The 22,538-nt window shown below is 40.9% G+C and overlaps 1 protein-coding gene across 9 annotated transcripts in view; it reads left to right on the top strand.

Annotated features, from left to right (window-relative positions):
• LOC100351924 (leptin receptor) overlaps positions 1-22,538 on the top strand; it is a 134,644-nt gene that overhangs the window by 88,339 nt on the left and 23,767 nt on the right. For 6 of the 9 annotated variants that reach the window (XM_089300485.1, XM_089300488.1, XM_089300482.1 and 3 more), the window contains 9 exons: positions 641-786; positions 3,619-3,763; positions 6,001-6,117; positions 10,413-10,703; positions 10,848-10,965; positions 15,272-15,471; positions 17,973-18,121; positions 20,449-20,608; positions 20,726-20,808. In XM_089300485.1, the coding sequence (XP_089156611.1) occupies positions 641-786; positions 3,619-3,763; positions 6,001-6,117; positions 10,413-10,703; positions 10,848-10,965; positions 15,272-15,471; positions 17,973-18,121; positions 20,449-20,608; positions 20,726-20,808 (1,409 nt within the window). Of the gene's footprint in view, positions 1-640; positions 787-3,618; positions 3,764-6,000; positions 6,118-10,412; positions 10,704-10,847; positions 10,966-15,271; positions 15,472-17,972; positions 18,122-20,448; positions 20,609-20,725; positions 20,809-22,538 lie in introns of those variants that run through there. The other 3 variants (XM_089300487.1, XM_070078341.2, XM_089300489.1) reach the window with 2 other exon arrangements.

Here is a 22,538-nt window from a genome sequence, read left to right as displayed (position 1 = left end):
TATTTTTACAGTATTACTTATCAAAATAATCTCACTTGCTGATTAACCACTTAGAAGGAAGGAAATTAAGATACATGGTTTGCTCTGATAAGGGGCAAGGAGGAGACACAGTAGTATAACTTTGTTTTGGTTCTGTAAACAGCTCTGAATAAAGGCACCCTTTTAAATAGCGGAAAAGCAGGATATGCTGAAAATTAATTCTGAGTTCCTTTTATTCAGATATGATTATCGTGAAATTTATTTGACTTAAAATTGCTCTCTTTGTGTCAATTGTTAAATCAACAACAGGAGTCACTGTGCCCTTACTCCCCACGTAGGATCTCTGTCCTTAATGTGTTGTACTATGAGAATTAACGGTAATACGAGTATTCAAACAGCACTTTATACTTTGTGTGTCTGTGTAGGTGCAAACTGTTGAAATCTTTACTTAGTATATACTAAGTTGATCTTCTGTATATAAAGATAATTAAAAATGAATCTTAATGAAGAATGGAATGGGAGAGGGATTAGGATATGGGATGGTTTGCAGGTAAGAGGGTAGTTATGGGGGGAAAAACTGCTATAATCCAAAAGTTGTACTTTTACAATTTATATTTATTAAATAAAAGTTTGAAAAATGTTGCTTTTTTTTTTCCTTAAGTGAAGCCTGATCCACCGTTAGGCTTGCGTATGGAAATCACGGACAAGGGCAATTTAAAGATTTCTTGGTCCAACCCAGCCCAGGTACCATTTCCACTGCAATATCAAGTGAAATACTCAGAGAATTCCACAACAATTATAAGAGAAGTAAGTATATTTTGGTAAACAAAATCAGAAGTTGAAGAGTAACTGAGGAATCCTCAAGTCCTCAGAAATTACATTCTGTGTACTGAATATACCTGCTCAGCAGGATGAATTGTAACTGAACATAATCCTTATGGCTCTCATATAGAGAGGCACTTTAGAAAGTTTGTGGGAAATGGAACTAAAAGGTAAGTTTATTTTATTGCAAAAATTTGTGAAATCTGTGCCTACAAGGGTCCTTTAAGACATTAATGAAAATGTGTATTGTGAAAAAACTATGCATGGACTTCAGTTTTTGCACCAAAATAAATTTATCTTTTAATTCTATTTTCCATAAAGCTTTTGAAGTACCCTCATGTATGTGTGTGTGTGTAAATATATACACATATTTATTTGTGTATATATATCTATACAATCATGTTGCTTAATGACAAAAATATATTCTGAGAATCTGACCATTAGGTGATTTTATTTTGTGAATATCATAGAGTATATTTATATAAACCTTGATGGCTTAGTTTTTTAAATTTGTTTTATTTGTTTGAAATGCAGGGTGACAGAGAGAGAGGGAGAGACAGAGAAAGAATTGTTGACATCTGCTGGTTCACTCCCTAGATGGCTAAGGTTGCGCCAGGCCAAAGCCATGAGCCAGGAACTCCATCCTGATCTCCTAGATGGGTGGCAGGGGCCCACGTGCTTTTTTCATAAGATTTATTTATTTGAAAGGCAGAGTGACAGAAAGAGATCTGTAGCATAGGTCTTGGCATCACTTCTTGATGCAGTCAAGAATCCTGGGAAACCCACATTGTGTGAGGCTGTGACCTGATACACAGCATACTGTTTTACAGTAATTTTATTTTTTGCCATACAAAAATAACAATAAAATTATAGTATAGCAAGTGTATAAATCAGTAACATGGTCATTTATTGTCTGTGTCAAGTGTTAAGTACTGTTCATAATTGTATATGGCTGGCAGTGCTGTTTGTTTATATCAGCGTCACTACAGACCTCTGAGGAATAGTTTGCACTGTGAGTGTTATGTTGCCTGTGATGTCATTAGGTGCTAGGAATTTTTCCGGTCTATTTTAACTTTATGAGACCCCTATCATGTGTGCTGTTTGTAGTTGACCAAAATGTCATTATGTTTTTTTTTTTTTTTTTTTTGACAGGCAGAGTGGACAGTGAGAGAGAGAGACAGAGAGAAAGGTCTTCCTTTGCCGTTGGTTCACCCTCCAATGGCCGCCGCGGCCGGCGCGCTGCGGCCGGCGCACCGCGCTGATCCGATGGCAGGAGCCAGGAGCCAGGTGCTTTTCCTGGTCTCCCATGGGGTGCAGGGCCCAAGCACCTGGGCCATCCTCCACTGCACTCCCTGGCCACAGCAGAGGGCTGGCCTGGAAGAGGGGCAACCGGGACAGAATCCGGCGCCCCGACCGGGACTAGAACCCGGTGTGCCGGCGCCGCTAGGCGGAGGATTAGCCTAGTGAGCCGCGGCGCCGGCCATGTCATTATGTTGAACATGATTTTGTGTGTGTGTGTGTGTGTGTCCATTAAACAGAGACTTGAATTCATAATCATAATTTTTTTTCACATGAAGTTTACTGATGTTACATTTCAATCTGACTTTTTAATTGCTCAGTATATTTGTTCACAGGCAGTGTATGCATTTTTGCTGTAACATGTGCCAGGTCATTTTTTTTGCATTCATTCATTCACTTGTTGAGACCCAACTAGGTGTCAAGAACAGTTCTCTGTGCATCAAGCAACACTGGGATATATTAACAGGCTAAGGGGAGTTTGGGAGCACTGCTTGGGGAGGGATGATTGTACATTAAATGGACACTGGTCAGGCCTGCTGGAGAGGGTGCCATTTGAGCAAGGAGTGGGAGGAGGTGATGGTGTTGATGTCTGCTGGAACTGGGTTTCCAAACAGAAGAGCAGTGCAGAGACCAGGGTGGCTGAGCCGGAAGGGGAGTGAGTTAGCACAGTGGATGAGGACGGGCAGATACAGGGAGGGGAAGCGGAAGAGGAGCTCAGGAAGGGCCTCTTGGGCCTTGTGAGTACTTTGGCACTTTATGAAATGCGGTGCATGTAATTTAGCAATAAAAACCATTCTTTTAAGATAAAGGCTAAGTTTTTAAGACTGTTTTCACACAGAGCTGCAGGGGAGTCTTTAGCGTTGGGAATGGAAGGACCAGAGTTAAGGCTTCTGCAGGCTTCAGCTTTCTCATCTGTGAATCAGAGACGATAGGAGTTTAAATATCAGTAACCCAATCCTGTTTCATTTATTACTGACGCTTTTCATAATTTTTAGTCTGTGACACCCTCACCCACAGTTTTCAAAGGCCAGAGAGTTGAATAACTTAGAGTATTTTATTGGAAAACTGAATGTGTTTGGTAGGCGATGCTCAGCTCTTGGCTCTTTTAAACAAACCTTCCCTCTGGTTTGTTTAAAACCTGCATTTTGGTCCCTGCACTATAGCTTATCATTCCCCTCTGCATGCAACTCATGCTGTAGAAGGCAGTGGCGGCTGGAGGCTCCCCTATCTTTGGCTGCATTTCTCAAAATTCTAAAGGTCATTTGTTCATTACCATTCAGTTAACAATTGTTGCTAATTGTCCTTATGAGGTTTCTTGGACCCATGGACTAATAACATTTCACTGACTAATGTGTAAACATTTGTTATTTTGCTTTTTGGTTTGTTTAATGTGATTATGGCCAGGTAACTACCATGTAAGATTTTCCTTCTTTGAAATTTGTTGGGGTCTGCTTATGGCCAGTTTTGATAAAGATCCCATCACTTGCTGCTCTGATGTTTTAAAATAATATTCAACAGGTTGCTGAGATTGTATCAGCTACATTCCTGCTAGTAGACAGTGTGCTTCCTGGGTCTTCATACAAGGCTCAGGTGAGGGGCAGGAGACTGGACGGTCCAGGAACATGGAGTGACTGGAGTACCCCTCAAATCTTTGTCACGCAAGGTATGTTTTCTAATAGTTTTTGTTGAGAGGGAAATCCGTTTACTGAGTTTGTCTTTGGTATATATTAATTTTAAATTTTACAGTCCTAAAACAAAAGAGGGCACATGGTGTTAGCTTTTTATTTAAATTTTGAATTGGCTAATTTTTTCATTAAAATTCCTTCAGAGTTCTAGATTTATGTGCTTTCATAGCATACCTTGTTGAATTATTATTCTTATCAGAAAGATGAAACAGTTAATTTCAAATCTCTAAATTAACAAATTCAGAAAACCATTTGTATTGATGTTTCCTTAAATTAGATTTGAAAACCTAGGATAACCTGTGTTTATCTGACATACATTTCAAACTTTAAGATTTTGTTTTAATATTATATATTATCTAAAGATATTTTTGCTACAGTGCTTGCTTTTGAGAGTGTTCAGTGTTAATTTGTCATATTTTTGAAGTTATTTTTAACATCAGAAGAGCCACAATTTTAGTCACAACCTGCTTATGAAGATGAAGTGCTGTGTTTTACTGAGGAACAGTCCCAGTCCTCCACGTGCTAAGTTGTGACTATGGGGACACCTACTAGTCCCTTGATTGGTGGCCTGAGCTGTCGAAGGGGCAACAATTTCTTATTCAGACTTCCTCTGCTTGATTATGGAAATGTGGAGACAGCAAGTACCAAGTGAAGCATGAAACAAATATTCAACCCACTCAACCCAACAGGTTCATTTACTGTTGCCTTGCTACTTGATACTACTGGTTTAACAGCCCTGACTTTGGAGTCTGATGGAAGTTTGTACAGTCCTGGTCCGCACCATTTATTTGTGAAGTCTGTTAACCTGTCTGTATTAGTCTGTTTTCTATTGTTATAACTGAATACCTGAGCTGGGTACTTACTTATTAAAGAAAAGATGATTATTGAAGCTCAGAGTTTTGAAGGCTGAAAGTCCAAGATCAGGCAGTCATGTCTGCTTCTTTTGAGGGCCCTGCTAGCTGTGTCACAACAGTGGTGAAAAAGCAAAGGGCAATGGCTGCATACAGAAGGGACAAAATGTATGGGGTGGCCTCGCTGATAATAACCCACTCTTGTGAGAACTCAGTCAGTTGACAAGACCAGCATTAATCCCTCCAGAGGGTGGTACTTCCATGACCTAACCACCCTACTCTAGGCTCCACACTAAGGAACAGGGTGACAGCACATGCACCTTTGGGCAAAAGCCATGTCTAGACCATAGCGCTTTCCATGCCTCAATTTTCTCATCTGTAAAATAAGTAATTTTATATGGATAAAATGAAATAATGTACATAAAGTGCTTACTAGGCACTCAGTAAATATTCGATATTATCAGTTTATAATCCACATGTTCAAAATCTCTAAGTGTGCTGAGGGTGGGTGACTGACAAATGTGTAACTAATTGCTTAGCACCAAGTTACTGGCTGGGAGAGCTGGGATCTTGGGTGAATAGATTTAACTTTTCACCTTTATTCTTCATATCATTTTCATCTCTCTTCCTCAAATAATTATTGACTGTCACAATGTATGTATTTTGATGCTGATAATTCAGCATTTGCAATTTTTCAAAGGAAGGCTGAATCTTCTATTTTCAATGATTATGTAATTGCTTAAGAGCTGAATGATTATCTGGGCAATATTTAGAGAGGAATGAATTAACAGCATCAAATTTTAAAGATGTCCCATGTGAAGGTTTTTACATACTTGTGTATGGTGAGATGGTTAGGGCTACAGCGAACTTTTGTAAGGAAAGTAGAAGGCCCTGGCTTCTACATCCCTTGAGGGACCTGTGCCGCCTTATCTGGCTGTAATTGTCCACTGAAGTGTTTTTCTTTCATAGTGAAATGACATCATTCTTTACCTTTTCATTTCTTAATTTGAACTGAAAACCTACCCTCTATGAAAAAGAGATAAATTCTAAAAGAAACAATGTTGATTTTTGAGATTTTCTAGGATTCTAGGTATACATTAAGACTTTTTAATAATAATTCTTAGAAATATTATGTATTTAGCTGGATTAAAGTGACAAACAATCCAATATAACATAATGGATTTTGTGTTACAGTTTACCCATGATTTTATTTTGCATTTTTCAATTTGGGTTTTTTTTTAATTAATTTATTTATTTGAGAGACAGAGAGAGATAGAGTTCCCACCCACAGGTTCACGCCCTAAATGCTTGCACAGCTGTAGCAGAGTTAGGAACTCAATCCAGGTCTTCTGTGTGAGTGGCAGGAACTCAACCTCTTGAGCCACTACCGACTGTCTACCATGGTCTGTGTTGGTTGAAAGCTGGAATCAGGAGCCAGAATCAGGAATCCACTCTGATATGGAATGTGGAAATCTTAATAGGTATGTTTAACCCCTAGGTCAAATGCCTACCCCTCAACTTAGATTTTTAGGTCTGTGGATAGTCGTATTTTTATTTCCATTTTATTTTGTAGAAATCCTTTTTATAACTCATACCAATATCTACAGGGTTAAATTTGCTTGTTTTAAAAATATGTTGGCTCATTTTTGTGTTTTGTTCATAAGGTAGTCAGATTTATTAGCATACACATAGATTTATTTATTTATTTGAAAGTCAGAGTTACACACACAGACACAAACACACACACACACAGAGAGAGAGAGAGAGAGAGAGAGAGAGAGAGAGAGAGGTCTTCCATCTGCTGGTTCACTCCCTGATTGGCCATAATGACCGGAGCTGTGCCAATCCAAAGCCGGAACCAGGAGATTCTTCTGGGTCCCCCACACTGGTGTAGGGGCCCAAGGACTAGAGCCATTTTCCACGGCTTTCCCAGGCCATAATAAAGAGCTGGATCAGATGTGTAGCAGCCTGGACTGGAACTGGTGCTCAAATGGGATGCCAGCTCTTCAAGCGGCGGCTTTCCCTGCTACACCATGGTGTTGGCCCCTAGCATACATTTAAAATGCACACAACTTAGCTACTTTATTTGCTAGTACAATACTCAGCAATATTACCATTAGCAATACTTAGTCACTACTCAGCCATCTGGTGACTTTGGACCTCCAAACAGAAAATCTGAAAATAAAGGAAAAATTCAATAGTAAACAGTTGCCACAAGGGTAGAATTTACTGATTTAGCAATGACTGTAAAGTGAAGCTTACTAATTTAATGAACCTAGATAGCTTAGTAGCAATTGAATGGTTATATGTGGCCATTACAGGAAAGGCAGAAACTCAGCAGATAGGAGATCAAGGACACCAAGAGTGAGTACAAAAACACCCATTCAGGTTGCTCCCAGGTATATTTTTGTGTTATATCACTATTTACCATAATTATGTAATGAAATAATGATGTGTACTGAATCACAAACAAAATATAAGACTAGGTTCAAAATTCTCTACTGAATCATGATCATGATCATAATCATAATAGTTGATGGCATGCTTCCTGAGTTTGAGGCACTGTTCTAAGTACTTTACGTCTGCTTTTATCCTTTCAACAGCTCTATGCGTTAGGCACTGCTATTCATATATTATAGATAAGGAAGTTGAGATTTAGAGAGTAAGGCAAGCAATACAAATTCATACAGTAAGAAAGTAGAACTGGATAATTACAAAGTCATAAACATTAATAAGGCAGAAAAGGGCATAATGGGTGATTTTGATGGATTTCCTGTGGCACTAAAAACATAATCAAATCCAGAACATTTTGTGGAACCCTTCATTTTCACTATCCCTGGGATTATGGAGTTTAGTGTTGCTTATGTTTTTTAGGTTTCAGTTGGCTGAATTACCTTTACAGCAGTTTCTACACATCACAGCACTTACCACAAATGAGCCTTGACCTCTGGATGGTGTGTAACAGAAAAGGATGTTTCTCCAAACTTGGGAACTTCCCATTCTTTGTGTAAAGGGATTTGAATCTAGGTATTTAATATCATTGTTCACTGGTAGGTGATATAATGACATTCACCAAACAGAAACCTTCTGTGACATTGAGTCATTATTTAGAGTGAATTAGCACACTTGCCTGATTGTTTCCAAATACTCTGGGTTTTACTGAACTATTTTTTTTTTTGAACATAGGTTTCCTGGTGTAGTACAAACAATATGAATTATCAGTACCTTTGTAGTTACAGCTTTTTATCGATATAATTTTACCTATCAAATACACAGTTAATAAAACATTAACTACTTTTTTTTTTTTTTTTTGACAGGCAGAGTGGACAGTGAGAGAGAGACAGAGAGAGAGAAAGGTCTTCCTTTTGCTGTTGGTTCACCCTCCAATGGCCGCCGTGGCCGGTGCGCTGTGGCCGGTGCACCACGCCTATCTGAAGGCAGGAGCCAGGAGCCAGGTGCTTCTCCTGGTCTCCCATGGGGTGCAGGGCCCAAGCACTTGGGCCATCCTCCACTGCACTCCTGGGCCACAGCAGAGAGCTGGCCTGGAAGAGGGGCAACCGGACAGAATCTGGCGCCCCGACCGGGACTAGAACCCGGTGTGCCGGCGCCGCTAGGTGGAGGATTAGCCTATTGAGCCGTGGTGCTGGCCCCATTAACTACTTCTAATCAAGAAATTCTTATGAATTGTATTGAAATTAATTAGCTAAAGTGTTGCTATCAGAGGTCTTGGATGATTAGAGGAAAACCAAGGACCTTTGCTAGAACTTAGAGTTCACAAATATTGCAATTAGATTGTGCCGCATACTGAAAACAACTTTACAAATGCTGAATTCTTGTAACACCTTTATTAACTTTATTTGTGTTGCTACCAAGACAGAGAAAAGACAGATATTAGGCAATTTCTTTATTTTGTATTTGACAGCTCTTATAATGGTTCAGAGAACATATTTTCCCTTAAAGAAGAATAGGTGCATCTGCTCCAAGAATTAAAAAAAAAAATCACTTTTCCTGGAGCTATAAGAAACACATTTAAAAATAACTTTATCTAAATGTTTTGATTCATGATTTGCATTTTTTAAGTAATTCAACAATGTTTACCAATAGAATTTTATTATAACAAAGTTCATCAATGGAGATCATGTGAAATTATTGCTACTTGGTCATGAGAAGCAAATCATTATGGTTTTCTTATTCAAATTAAATGCTGCATCATGTTTCATATGAGGATAAAATTATATTATTTTGTAAATTAAATACTCGACATTTATCTCTTAACAATCTCAATACATTTCTTCAATGTAAATTTTATAAATTTTTTTTATTAACATTTAAAAATGTTTTTATTAACATTTAAAAATGTTTTTATTAACATTTAAAAATTTTAGCTAATGTTTAATTATGCCAAAAAACTGTGATTTTAATCTTACTTCTCAAATAAGCCTTATTATCTGATTTGATTTTGAAGTGAAATGCTTTGAAGCTTTGTTTTATCATCTTTAAGATAACAAGCTTCAACTTAATTTATGAAAACTCATACTTTTTAAAAAAATAAGTATTATACTGAGACATTTGAGTCAGCTCAGCAATGAGGGTGTGGAGCAAATTGAGGTGGGTTACGAGCTCTCTGGTCTGCAGTAAGGAGTGGACAAGAGAGGCTCAAGTGCCACCCTTGACCAGGGTTAGGGTTAGCCTCACTCAGGCTCAGAAGACTAGTGCTCTGGCTCTGTCCAGTCATTTCGTGCTACAAGATTCTTTTCCTGTTTTTATTTGACTACATATATACAAAATGCAAATATCATTCAGATTGTATGTAAGTATGAAGATGTTGGAACTTACCATGTATTACAATGTAAACTTGGGCAATAAAAAGCAATAAAGTGTTTTTTTAAGCATGGTCCAGGAGATATGTAAGAAAACAGATCTCCTATTCTATTAGCAGAAAATGACTTGTCTTAAATCATGCTTGTGAAATGCACTTATATTCCTATAATGCACTATGACAGAAATACTTTCTATCATTTCATTTTATCCTGTTCTCACTAAAAATAATAGGCAAATGAAATAATAAGCAACAACACAGGGCTGAAAAACAATATGAAATAGTGTGTGGACACTTAAATTACGTTTTATAAAAATATTGGTTTCTTTTATCCTTGTTGACAGCATCTTGGTATTAAATAGCTAAAGATGACATGATAGATATTGATAGCTTTCCCAGCTTCGTATACTGTGCATCATTCGTATTGCTTTTCCTAACCAATTTTCTTAATTATACTTCACTTTTCTACTTTACCTGCTTATTGAAATTTTCATGTATCCAGTCAAGGTAATAGCAAACACCATTATTTCTTCAGGATTTTTATCTCATGGTGGTTTGTTTTAAGAATTCATTCTAGGTTTTATTGATTCTTCAGACAGGATCTGATGGAGAACATGTTATTGTGGAATTAAGCTATTATTTCATTTTAGTTCATTTTCTGCCTATAATTTAGCAGGTGACAAATACTGAGTAAAACATTTTATGATGAACAGCCTTTGTGTTTAGAAAATAGTGAAGACATTCATGGAATGAATGTCAATTTGTTCACTTAGCATGAGAGTGCTTGGAACACTGAATAACTGTACAAGAACAGGCAGTTAGAGTCGTCCTGTTTCTTAGTCTGCTCATTTTAGTTTTGGCCCTGCGATGTGATGTGACTCTTTTTAACAATGCTGTAAATTGCTTATGTGATGTTTTCTGTCTTTATCTGATATCCTGCTTTTCTTCCTTCTTCAGATGTCATTTACTTTCCACCTAAAATTCTGACAAGTGTTGGGTCTAACGTTTCTTTTCACTGCATCTATAAAAATGAGCACAAGATTGTGTCCTCAAAACAGATTGTTTGGTGGATGAATTTAGCTGAGAAAATTCCTCAAAGCCAGTATACCGTTGTGAATGATCGTGTCAGCAAAGTTACTTTTCCCAATTTGAATGCAACCAAACCTCGAGGGAAGTTTACCTACGATGCAGTGTACTGCTGCCGTGACCATGAATGCCATCATCGCTATGCGGAATTATATGTGGTTGGTAAGAATACTGAGGTTTTATTTATTTTGTTCCATGAGGTAAATTTTTATGGCGGACCCTATTTTAGAATCCTATTAAAAATGTAAGAAATGTTTTTCATTGGTGTTTTTGCTTTATATTAATATTTTAATGTGTTTTAAATAGATGTCAATATCAATATATCATGTGAAACTGATGGGTACTTAACTAAAATGACTTGCAGATGGTCAGCCAATACAATCCAATCACTTGTGGGAAGTACCTTGCAGTTGAGGTATCATAGGTATGTGTTATTTTTGTTGTTTTTTTTATTTCTGTGGGTATAGTGAGCTAACCATTTTCTTTCTATCTGTTTTTTTAAAGATTTATTTATTTATCTGAAAGGCAGAGTTAGAGAGAGGAGAGGCAGAGGCCGCGAGAGAGAGATGCTCCATGTGCTGGTCCACTCCCCGAATGGATGCAATGTCTGGGGTTGGGCCAGGCTGAAGCCAGGAGCTTCACTAGGGTCCCCCACATGGGTGCAGGGGCCCAAGCACTTGAGCTGTCTTCTACTGCTCTTCCCAGGCACATTAGCAGGGAGCTGGATCGGAAGTGGAGCAGCCAGGACAGGAACCAGCACCCTCGTGGGATGCTGGGCAGGGGGCCTTACCTGTTATGTCACAATCTCAGCCCTGTTCATTTATTCTTACAATCTTAATTTTCAACTTGAAAAACAAATCGCTTTCCTCAGATACTATATTCTGAATACTATCCCTAGCACTACAGTCTATTCTTTGGAAATAGAAAACTGAAGCGATCTGCCTGCCTTGAAAGGCAACAGTAGCTCCTCAGACTCCTGGATGTGGGCATTTTTAAATCAAGGGCATATTCCTGCTATGCTGTTTCCTTTTTAGTCTGTCTTCACATTGTTCTCGTGGTGGTCTCCCATGTAGGAAGGTGTCAGTGGAGGGTGAATATGTCAGTCCACTGTGTCAGTTATCTCACTGACATTTACAGAATAACCATGAGAGCAGCTGTGTAGACTTGGTTGAGTTTCAGCCTCACTAAGCGTCAACATTCTGTGTGTAAACTGGGGAGAATGATAGGACTTACAGGGTTTCTGTGAGAACTGGGTGTCTTTCATTTGCTATGAAGAAATGGCATAATTTCTCCTCGTAAACGTTCAGTGCATGGTCATTGCTGTCCTGATCGCATGGATGCTGACCTTTCTCTACCCAAGGAGATTCCCTCATCCCTCGTTTTCATTTCTCCCCATTCACACACACATGATCGTAATATTGAGGAAATAAGAAAGAAAAGTGTAAGAAAAATTAGCAAATGAGAGAAGGTACATCTTTCCTCTCTCTGTTACCTCCTTACTCCCATTCCAAAGGGAAAGAGTGTCTGCTACATTAGCCATTAATACCAGATTCCGAGCAAACAGTGATAGAAGAGCTGTTTCGCAGAAGTGGAGGAATGCTTTGTACATTCTGAGGTGGAGTGTCGCTCCCCCTCTTCACGGAGGAACGACACTAAACCCTGCGCTGTTCTTTTGTCTGCTCGGCCCTCCCTGGGTTTGCTGCTGGTTCTTCCCAGGTTGGCTACCGTCCCTTCCACCTCCGTGGAAGGGCGGTTCCCCCTGCCGCTTTCCCCACTTCCGCCAGGGAGCAGCACACCGCCAGCCGGCTCTCTCGGGGGCTGCACAGGTGTTCATTCAGATAGATGTTCCTCGTGCATGTTGTCTCTCTCCTCCTTTATAGTCCTCTTCCACCAATCCCAACTCTGCTACCCACACGCCGAGTACGCTGCACTCCTCCAATCAGGAGCAAGATCAGCTCCTGCAGCTCAGTCAATCAAATTGGCGAGAGGCAGCTGCGTAGAAGTTGTTACTCCCTTCTCAGCGCCATATTGTGGGAGAGCAGATGCATAGAATAAGTCTTAATTCCAGTAACTTAGTCTAGTCCGAGTTGCTCCCCACAGATCCCCCTTTCTTTTTATTTTTGGCGTTGATACGCGCCTGTCTTCGGTGCCCCGCGGCACACACTCTGCTCTGCTTGCTAGAGTTGCCCACAGGTGCTTACAAGCCCTACCAATCAGGCAAACCGAATCCGGGTCCTCTCTTCGCCATGTTGTGAGGAGGTTTTTAGGCGCTGATGTGTGCCTGTGTTCGGTGCCCTGCAGCGCATGCTCTGCTCTGCTAGAACTGCCTGCAGGTGCTTACAAGCCCTATCAGGCAAACCGAATCCAAGCCCTCTCATTGCCGTGTTGTGGGGAGACATATTGGTGTTGATAACGTGCCTGTCTTCGGTGACCTGCAGCCGCCCACAGGTGCTTATCGTCTTACTAATCAGGCAGACCGAATCCAAGCTCTCTCACTGCCGTGTTGTGGGGAGGCCTTATTTTTCTCTTTCTCTATCTCCGGGCATTCCTATTTCTCCCATTTTACTTCTATCTGCCAGCATTCCTATTTCTCTCATTTTACTTCTAAACTTCTGTTTCTCTTATCCCTGCAGCATCCCGGCGCCCGCCCCGAGGCTGCTTCTCGGCGCCTCGCCCCGCGGCGGGTTCCCGGTTCTGCGTCGCTTCAGCCCGCGCTTCTCTCATCTGCGCGGCTTCCCGGCGCCTGCCCTGCGGCGGGTTCCCGGCTCTGCCCGGCTCGGCTTCGCGCGCTCCGCGGTCTCCACGGCCTTCGCGCCCGCACCACGGCCTTCGCGCTAGCCCCACGTTCCCTATCTATCCGCGCCCCGTGCGCTCTCCCCACTTGTGCCCCGCGCACTCTCTCTGCGCGTGGCGGCTTCCGCAAGTCACACAGCCCAGCTCACATTTCCGCCACCGGCATTCAGTCCAAGTTCCCTGGGCTAACCTGGTAAATTCCAACCTGGCGGCCCACGTCTCTGCCTCTGGTTCCAGATTTTCGCCTTTTGCTCCCCGGGCTGACTTGAAGAATTCCAAGATAGCTTACGTCTCTGCCTCGTCCTGCCCCCGCGGCTTTAATTTCCCTAACATTTTTCTCTACCCGGTATGTTTCCCTAACTTTTCTTCCAACAACAATATTCCCCTCTCATTTCTCCTGGCCTCTCCCCACAGTCCGTATCCGAGTCTAAGTTTCTTCTAGGTTTCACTTTCACTTTCAACCTGCAGTCTGTATCTGAGTCTAAGTTTCTTCTTGCTTTCACTTTAAGTCCTAACTTCTTTCCCACAGTCCGTATCCGAGTCTATGCCTAGGCTTTTAATAGCTTCTTCCGGCACCTTTTCCGTCAGGCTTTTCCCTAGGCTCTTTGCTAGTCTCTCTCTCCGGTATTTTCCCACTTCTTCCCGCTTCTTCCCTCCTAGGTTTCCTATCCAAGTCACGGCACCATTATGTCGCTCCCCCTCTTCATGGAGGAACGACACTAAACCCTGCCTAGGCTTCCTATCCGAGTCACGGCACCATTATGTCACTCCCCCTCTTCGCGGAGGAATGACACTAAACCCTGTGCTGTTCTTTTGTCTGCTCGGCCCTCCCTGGGTTTGCTGCTGGTTCTTCCCAGGTTGGCTACCGTCCCTTCCACCTCCGTGGAAGGGCAGTTCCCCCTGCCGCTTTCCCCACTTCTGCGGGGGAGCGGCACACTGCCGGCCGGCTCTCTCGGGGGCTGCATAGGTGTTCATTCAGATAGATGTTCCTCGTGCATGTTGTCTCTCTCCTCCTTTATAGTCCTCTTCCACCAATCCCAACTCTGCTACCCACACGCCGAGTACGCTGCACTCCTCCAATCAGGAGCAAGATCAGCTCCTGCAGCTCAGTCAATCAAATTGGCGAGAGGCAGCTGCGTAGAAGTTGTTACTCCCTTCTCAGCGCCATATTGTGGGAGAGCAGATGCATAGAATAAGTCTTAATTCCAGTAACTTAGCTAGTCCAAGTTGCTCCCCACAGTGGAGTGTTGATTTGGACTCTTTTAGAAAATATTTTTAAAAACTTTTCTTCTCAGTATATTGGGCTATATGCTTCATACACATATCAAGGATTGGAATTATTTCAAGCATATTAATTTGAACTTGAAAACAGGAGTGCACCATTAATTGAGCTATAATTGTTGTCAGTTACATTTTCAATGTGTGGTGGAATTTAAGTCCCTACTTAACGGTGTGAAGAATTTGCCTTTCTTCCATGCCAGGAATGCTCTATTACCTTTGGCTATACTTCTAAAATTGTTTTATTAATATATACTAACAGTTTAATTTTCAAACTATTGTAGGTTCTATCTCTAATTAATTCATTATCTCCTTGATAGGACACTTGTTTCACTGCATCCCCACTTAGTGTCTAATGGAATATTTAATAAGTTATTATCTGTTTCTATGGAAAGACATAAAATCGGGATATAACTGGGAATTCAAGTGAACCAGCAGACGGAAGACCTTTCTCTCTCTCCCTCCTTCCCACTGTCCGTAACTCTACCTCTCAAATAAATAAAATTTTTTTTTTAAAAAAAAGACTGCTTTTCTAGTCAGGACATCTATTTCGAGATGGAGCAAAAAAGTCTCTATTTTAAATGAAAAAAAAATCAGTATTCTCCAATATTGTTTTTAGCCATGTTGTATATTAATTGACTACTTTTGTTTCTCTCAAGGAGCAGCCTTTATTGTTCTGATATTCCATCTATTCATCCCATATCTGAACCCAAAGAGTGCCATTTGCAGAGGGATGGTTTTTATGAGTGCATTTTTCAGCCAATCTTCCTATTATCTGGTTACACAATGTGGATTAGGGTCAACCACTCGTTAGGTTCACTTGACTCTCCACCAACGTGTGTCCTTCCTGATTCTGTAGGTATGTGAAACTGTGTTGTGTGCCTTCATTTTTATCAGCAGATTTGGGTACAGATTCAGGATTATTTAAAAATGTATTTTGCCATTTTCTGATCACACTAGATTTTGGAAAAAAAAAAGTGTTCCAGTTTACAATGGAATTAAGATGATAATCAGTCTGAGAAAGTTTTACAGTTTTGAGTTCATTTTAAATTATTAATAGCATACTTTTTCAGCAATTGGAGTACTTTTAAGATGTTTCTTGATGAATAAACATGAGTCACTGTGAACTAAATTTAATAATGTTTTTATAAATAATGCACTATTATATGTGTTCTTCCAGTGGACTTAGGAAAACATTTGATATTTTCAAAAGTCATCTGGTAATATCTCAAAATCTAAACTGATTTTTTAAAACAGATTTTATATATTTATTTGTTTACTTGAAAGTCAGAGTTACAGAGAGAGAGAGAGGGAGAGGCAGAAAAAGAGAGACATTTCCCATCTGCTGGTTCACTCCTCAAATGGCCTCAGTGGCCAGGGCTGAACCAGGCCAAAGCCAGGAGCTTCTTCTGGGTCTCCCATTTCAGTGGCAGGGGCCCAAGCACTTGGGACATCCTCTAATGCTTTCCAAGGCCATTAGGAGTGAACTGGACCAGAAGTGGAGCAGCCAGAACATGAACTGGGGCCCATATGGGACCCTGGTGTCATAGGCAGTGGCTTAACACTATGCCACAATGCAGGCCCCTAAACTGGATATTTCAAGTGTAATCTGAGTGGTCATAACTGAAGGCTTTAATTGATGTGACTGGATTGGAAGCAGAAGGAATTGAAAAAACTAAAGTGAAGTGGAAAGAATAGATAAGAATGATAACATTCATCATGCTATTTAAAACATTCTTTTCAAAAGATACTTTGTTTTTAAAGGATCAAGAAAGATCTAATATCATTGTGAAATCTTAGAGATGTGACCCACTAATGATTGTGCACTAGGAAGGAAAGATTATGGTGCTAGGTACTGTTAGGAAATTCTGCCAAAAATCAATGTTATTGTTTTTTAGTTAGTTCATATTTGAATTAAAACCTACGTTTTCTTAAATGTAGGATAAAGTTGCTTAATTGATCCAATGTGAGATCGTTTCTACAGCGTTGTTCCCAGGAGAACAGTTTTTCTAGTTGATGAGGAGCTACTTAAAATGTTAACAGCTGGTTTAACCAGTTGATGATGTGTCCTCTGCAAAGGAATGCTCACTTGGTGCAGAGAATCCAGGCAGGACTATGGAGTTCAGCACTGAGACGGAGACACTGAGTCAGGATGAGGTCAGGAGTGCCAGAGGCTCCCTGCTGTGCCCAGGCTCTGAGTTGTAAATATGTTGAGTTTCTGTGTTGCCTTTTACTATTAGAAAGGGCTCTCCAAGTAAACTATTAAGAATTTGAGGACCCTTTGTGTAGTGGACAGAAGCCTGAACTAATGTTTTGACTTTAGTTCTGAGATCAGTAGCATAAATAAGGGATAAGAAAAGAAGAAAGATAGGGGCCAATATTGTGGTATAGCAGGTAAAGCCGCTGCCTGTGACACCAGCATCCCATATGGGTACCTGTTTAAATCCTGGCTGGCTCTACTTTCCATCCAGCTCCCTGTTAATGTGCCTAGGAAAGCAGCTGGGGATGGCCCAAGGTATTGGGCCCCTGCACCCATGTGGGAGACCCGGAAGAAGCTCCTGGCTCCTGGCTTTGGCCTGGCCCAGCACTGGTTGTTGCAGCCATTTGAGGAGTGAGCCAGCTGATGGAAGATCAATGTCTGTGTGTGTGTATGTGTCTCTCCTCTCCCTCTGTAACTCTGTCTTTTGAATAGATAAATAAATCTTGGTTAAACAAAAGGAAAAAGAAGAAAGATGACTCTTTTCTTTGCATTTCTGTGGTTTTTCCATTATACCTTTTGTTTGGGTGTGTATAATTACTTATGGATGTATAAATGTAATTATTTTTTAAAAATCACTTGCTATTCAGATCATCTTTATCTCTGTATCTGCCCATTAAAAGCTTGTTTTCCTCAGACTGTAAAAAATATCAAGGTTTTATGCTGAGACACTATCTCTGATTTTGACCAAAAATACTCAATGGTAGCAAAAGAGTTTGAAATTCATACATGTGGAAATTGATGCAGTGGATTTTTTTTGCTTTTAATTACAGCTCTGGATAGAAAATGTTTCCTATTGATATTTATTATGTATTCAGTATGATAGCTTTTGCGTGTAAAAACCAGTGTCTCAATTTCCAGTCAGAAATGACTTAATTTGCAGAGTCACATGGGCAGTGTACTGATTTTTTTCTATTAACCTCTTTTTTTGAAAAATAGAGATAGTCCTTTTCTTATGTGTCACAAAAGTTTTAGGGGATCAAATAAGAGAATGAATAAGTTTTCAAAAATAGATACTGCTTTCTAAATAGTAAGTTATAAAAATAAAGCAATGCATTTGAGCATGTTACTGTTTTGTATAATAGTGTTTTTCAAATTTCTAGTGAAACCGTTGCCTCCATCCATTGTAAAAGCAGAAATCACTGTAAACATTGGCTTACTGAAGCTATCTTGGGAAAAGCCAGTCTTTCCAGAGAATAATCTCCAGTTCCAGATCCGCTATGGCTTAAGTGGAAATGAAAAGCAATGGAAGGTAGATTACTTAGAGCGTTCTTCAACTTGCCTCATGAAATGCTATTTCTTGTATGTTTAACATTTTTAATGATAGTATTTCAAGGATGCCCTTCTGTATTCTATAGCTATTTTCATTAAGTAGTTTAAACAAAGTCTAGCCCTTTTAAAGAGCAAAAATTTCCCGTGATATGTATCCCAGATAATTGCTCCCATAAAGATTTCCTTGAAATAAGGAGCAAGCTGCGTTGCTGTGTCATCCTAGTGTAGAGTCACAGTATATATATATATATATTTTTTTTTTTTTTTTTTTGGACAGGCAGTTAGACAGTGAGAGAAAGACAGAGAGAAAGGTCTTCCTTCCGTTGGTTCACTCCCCAAATGGCTGCCACGGCCAGTGCACCGTGCTGATCCGAAGCCAGGAGCCAGGTGCTTCCTCCAGGTCTCCCATGCAGGTGCAGGGCCCAAGCACTTGGGCCATCTTCCACTGCACTCCCGGGCCACAGCAGAGAGCTGGACTGGAAGAGGAGCAATCGGGACAGAATCCGGCACCCCAACTGGGACTAGAACCTGGGGTGCTGGCACCACAGGTGGAGGATTAGCCTAGTGAGCCGCCATTTTTTTAAAGTTTTGGAGAAGTTTCTACATTGAAGAAACTTTCATAACTGTTTTACCCAGGTTCCCTAAACCCATTTTTCCAAGGCAGTCTTTTTCCTCTAATGTCTTTTAACATCCATCAGTATGCATAGGCTCAGTGGGCTGCATTTTGGAAGAAGCTGCATTAAACATCTGGAATCAGAGTCATGGTGGCAAGTGTGCACATTGTAGCTTCCCATGTTGGCTCTGTGACAGCAGCCTACAAAGACTTTCAAGTGTCAGGAACCCTAACTATGCCATTAGATCACAGTGATTATAACTGAAATGAATACAATGAAATGCCTGCTTTTTGAAGGAAACTGGATACCAGAGATTCTCCACAGTGTGTTCTAACTACTGAGTTAACATTCTTAAAGGTCATTGTAGACAAAGATAAGTGGTGGGGTCAGAGAATGAGGTTGTAAGTGAACCAGTCCAAAATCTCATTGCCATCAGAAAGGTAATGACACAATGAATAAGAAAAATGCTTGACTTGAAAGGACTCACAATCCAAACCTGATGGGACTATTTCTGAAGGTAGAAAACACAACATCAGTTCCCTCTTGGTTGTGGGGAACTGTTCAAGTATAAGATTAAATGCTGCTGGCACCGTGGCTCAATAGGCTAATCTTCCGTCTTGCGGTGCCGGCACACGGGGTTCTAGTCTTGGTCGGGGCGCCGGATTCTGTCCCGGTTGCCCCTCTTCCAGGCCAGCTCTCTGCTATGGCCCGGGAGTGCAGTGGAGGATGGCCCAAGTGCTTGGGCCCTGCACCCCATGGGAGACCAGGAGAAGCACCTGGCTCTTGCCATCGGATCAGCGCGGTGCACCGGCCGCAGCGGCCATTGGAGGGTGAACCAAAGGCAAAAGAAGAACCTTTCTCTCTGTCTCTCTCTCTCTCTCTCTCTCACTCTCTCTCTCTGTCCACTCTGCCTGTCAAAAAAAAAAAAAAAAAAAAGATTAAATGCTGGCCGGCACCACGGCTCAATAGGCTAATTCTCCGCCTGCGCCGCCAGCACCCCAGGTTCTAGTCCCGGTTGGGGTGCCAGATTCTGTCCCGGTTGCCCCTCTTCCAGGCCAGCTCTCTGCTGTGGCCCAAGAGTGCAGTGGAGGATGGCCCAAGTGCTTGGGCCCTGCACCCACGTGGGAGACCAGGAGAAGCACCTGGCTCCTGGCTCCTGGCTCCAGATCAGTGGGATGCACTGGCTGCGGCGACCATTGGAGGGTGAACCAACAGCAAAAGGAAGACCTTTCTCTCTCTGTCTCTCTCTCTCTCACTGTCCATTCTGCCTGTCAAAAAAAAAAAAAAATTAAATGCATGGGGCCAGCGCTGTGGAGTAGCGGGTAAAGCCACTGCCTGCAGTGCTGGCATCCCATATGAGTGCCGGTTCAAATCCCAGTTGTTCCACTTACGACCCAGCTCTCTGCTGTGACCTGGGAAAGCAGTAGAGGATGGCCCAAGTGCTTGGGCCCCTGCACCCACATGGGAGACCTGGAGGAAGCTCCTGGCTTCGGATCAGCTCAGCTCCGGCTGTTGTGGTCATTCAGGGATGAACCAGTAGATGGAAGACTTCTCTCTCTCTCTGCCTCTGCCTCTCTGTAACTCTGCTTTCAAATAAATAAAATATTTAAAAAAAAAGATTAAATGCACATCAGGACCCTTTAGATACTTGTGTGCAGTAGCCATGAGTTTAATGCTTTGGCTTATTTTACAGGTGTTTGAGGTACATGATTCAAAATCAAAGTCTGCCAATCTGTCAGTACCAGACCTGTGTGCCGTCTATGCTGCTCAGGTGCGCTGCAAGAGGTTAGATGGACTAGGATATTGGAGTAATTGGAGCAAGCCAGCCTACACTGTTGTCAAGGATGTGAAAGGTCAGCAGAGATTTTGCAGCTGTGTCTTGAAAGTGCATACAGATATCTTTTATATTTGGCTGGAAAATATTCCTTCTAAAAAGACATTAACAATTGGGCTCCTTGTCAATTTTGCAGTTCCTGTGAGAGGACCTGAATTTTGGAGAATAATTGATGGAGATGTTACTAAAAAGGAGAGAAATGTCACCTTACTGTGGAAGGTATTCCTGCTTCTTATATTATTCTTAAGTTTTACTTTCATGCTCTTAAAAGATAATCCTGTCATTATTAATCTCCAGAACACTCTGCAATCCTATGTTTTCATTTCATTTTTGAGATTTGATAGCAGACAGCTAAGAGTAGGGCATCTGGAGCTTTGGCATGGAATTAGGAGATAATAATTCCGTTTCAATGTACTATAGTTATGTCAGTACTGTTTTGGAAAAGTTATTTAGAATTGTTGAGCCTCAATTTTGTCAGCTGTATAAATGTAAGCTTGGCCTAGATGATATCTTGTATTACTTTGAGTTCAAAATATTATTCATGTTTAATCCTGAGCAATATAAACATGACCTTACTTACATACTTCAAAGATATCTAAAACATAAGAGATTATTCTGTGTGTTTGATGATGTATAACAATGACTGTTACCATAAACTCTGGGAATTCTGCCTAGTAATTCTCTCTCCCAAATGAATTGATTTCTATCACCAGGGAATAGATTATTGGGTCAGCAGATACCAAATTTGAGATTGATTTGGAAATAAGGCACATGAAGTAAAATACTGTTTTTGATACCTTACACGTGAAATTTAAATGCAGAATTTTAGTTTAATTCCCAAGATTGAATGAGCACATTTGAAAATGGTTTTCTGATCTATGATTAATTCCTAAGTAAAAATTGAGGTTTATAAGAGTTTATGGAGGCCAGTAAAGCAACCTCCAGCAGCACTGGCATCCAACGTGGGCACTGGTTCCCATATGGGATGCCGGCGCTTCAGGCCAGGGCATTAACCCACTGCACCACAGTGCCAGCCCCGACAAATTGCTTTATTAAAATTAAAAAGTTTTGTTCTGTGAAAAGCTATCAAGAGAGTGAAAAGAGGGACCGGTACTGTGGCACAATAGGTTAATCATCCGCCTGCGCGTCCACATCCCATATGGGCGCCGGTTCGAGTCCCAGCTGCTCTTCTTCCAATCCAGCTCTCTGCTATGGCCTGAGAAAGCAGTAGAGGATGGCCCAAGTCCTTGGGCCCCTGCACCCGCGTGGGAAACCAGGAAGAAGCTCCTGGCTCCTGGCTTCAGATTGGTGCAGCTTTGGCCATTGTGGCCATCTGGGGAGTGAACCAATGGAAGGAAGACCTCTCTCTCTGTCTCTTCCTCTCACTGTCTGTAACTCTACCTCTCAAATAAATAAAAATCTTTAAAAAAAAGAGTGAAAAGATAAGGCATAAACTATGTGAGCATATTTCCAAAGCATGTACCTGATTACTAGATTACACAGAGAACTTAAAATTGAACAATAGGCAAGCAAATAGAAAAGTTACAGATGGGCCAACTATCTGAACAGACACCTAACCAAAGTAGATATACAGATGGGAAATATATTAAAAGATTTTCAACATCATTTGTTATAAACGAATTTCCAATTAGCAATGGATATGACTCCATACCTATTAGAATGGCTAATATCCAAACAGTTGACAATGCAAATTGCTAGTGAGAATGCAGGGTATAGAACTTTTACTTACTACGGGTAGAAAAGCAAATGGTACAGCCACTTTGGAAGGCAGTTTGGTAGTCTCTTAAAGTTAATGCAACATTATGATACGTTATTGCGGCATTGCACTCTCAGGTATTTTTTCAGGTGATTTGAAAACTTACATCTATGTAAAAGCTTGCATGTGAGTGTTCAAGTAGCTTTGTTCACAATCACTGAAAACGGGAAGC

The sequence above is a fragment of the Oryctolagus cuniculus genome, chromosome 7 (genome assembly GCF_051225735.1).
Source record: "Oryctolagus cuniculus isolate XC-2025 breed Fujian yellow rabbit chromosome 7, ASM5122573v1, whole genome shotgun sequence".
Classification (NCBI taxonomy): Eukaryota; Metazoa; Chordata; class Mammalia; order Lagomorpha; family Leporidae; genus Oryctolagus; species Oryctolagus cuniculus.
This window is presented reverse-complemented; position numbering and strand designations above follow the sequence as displayed.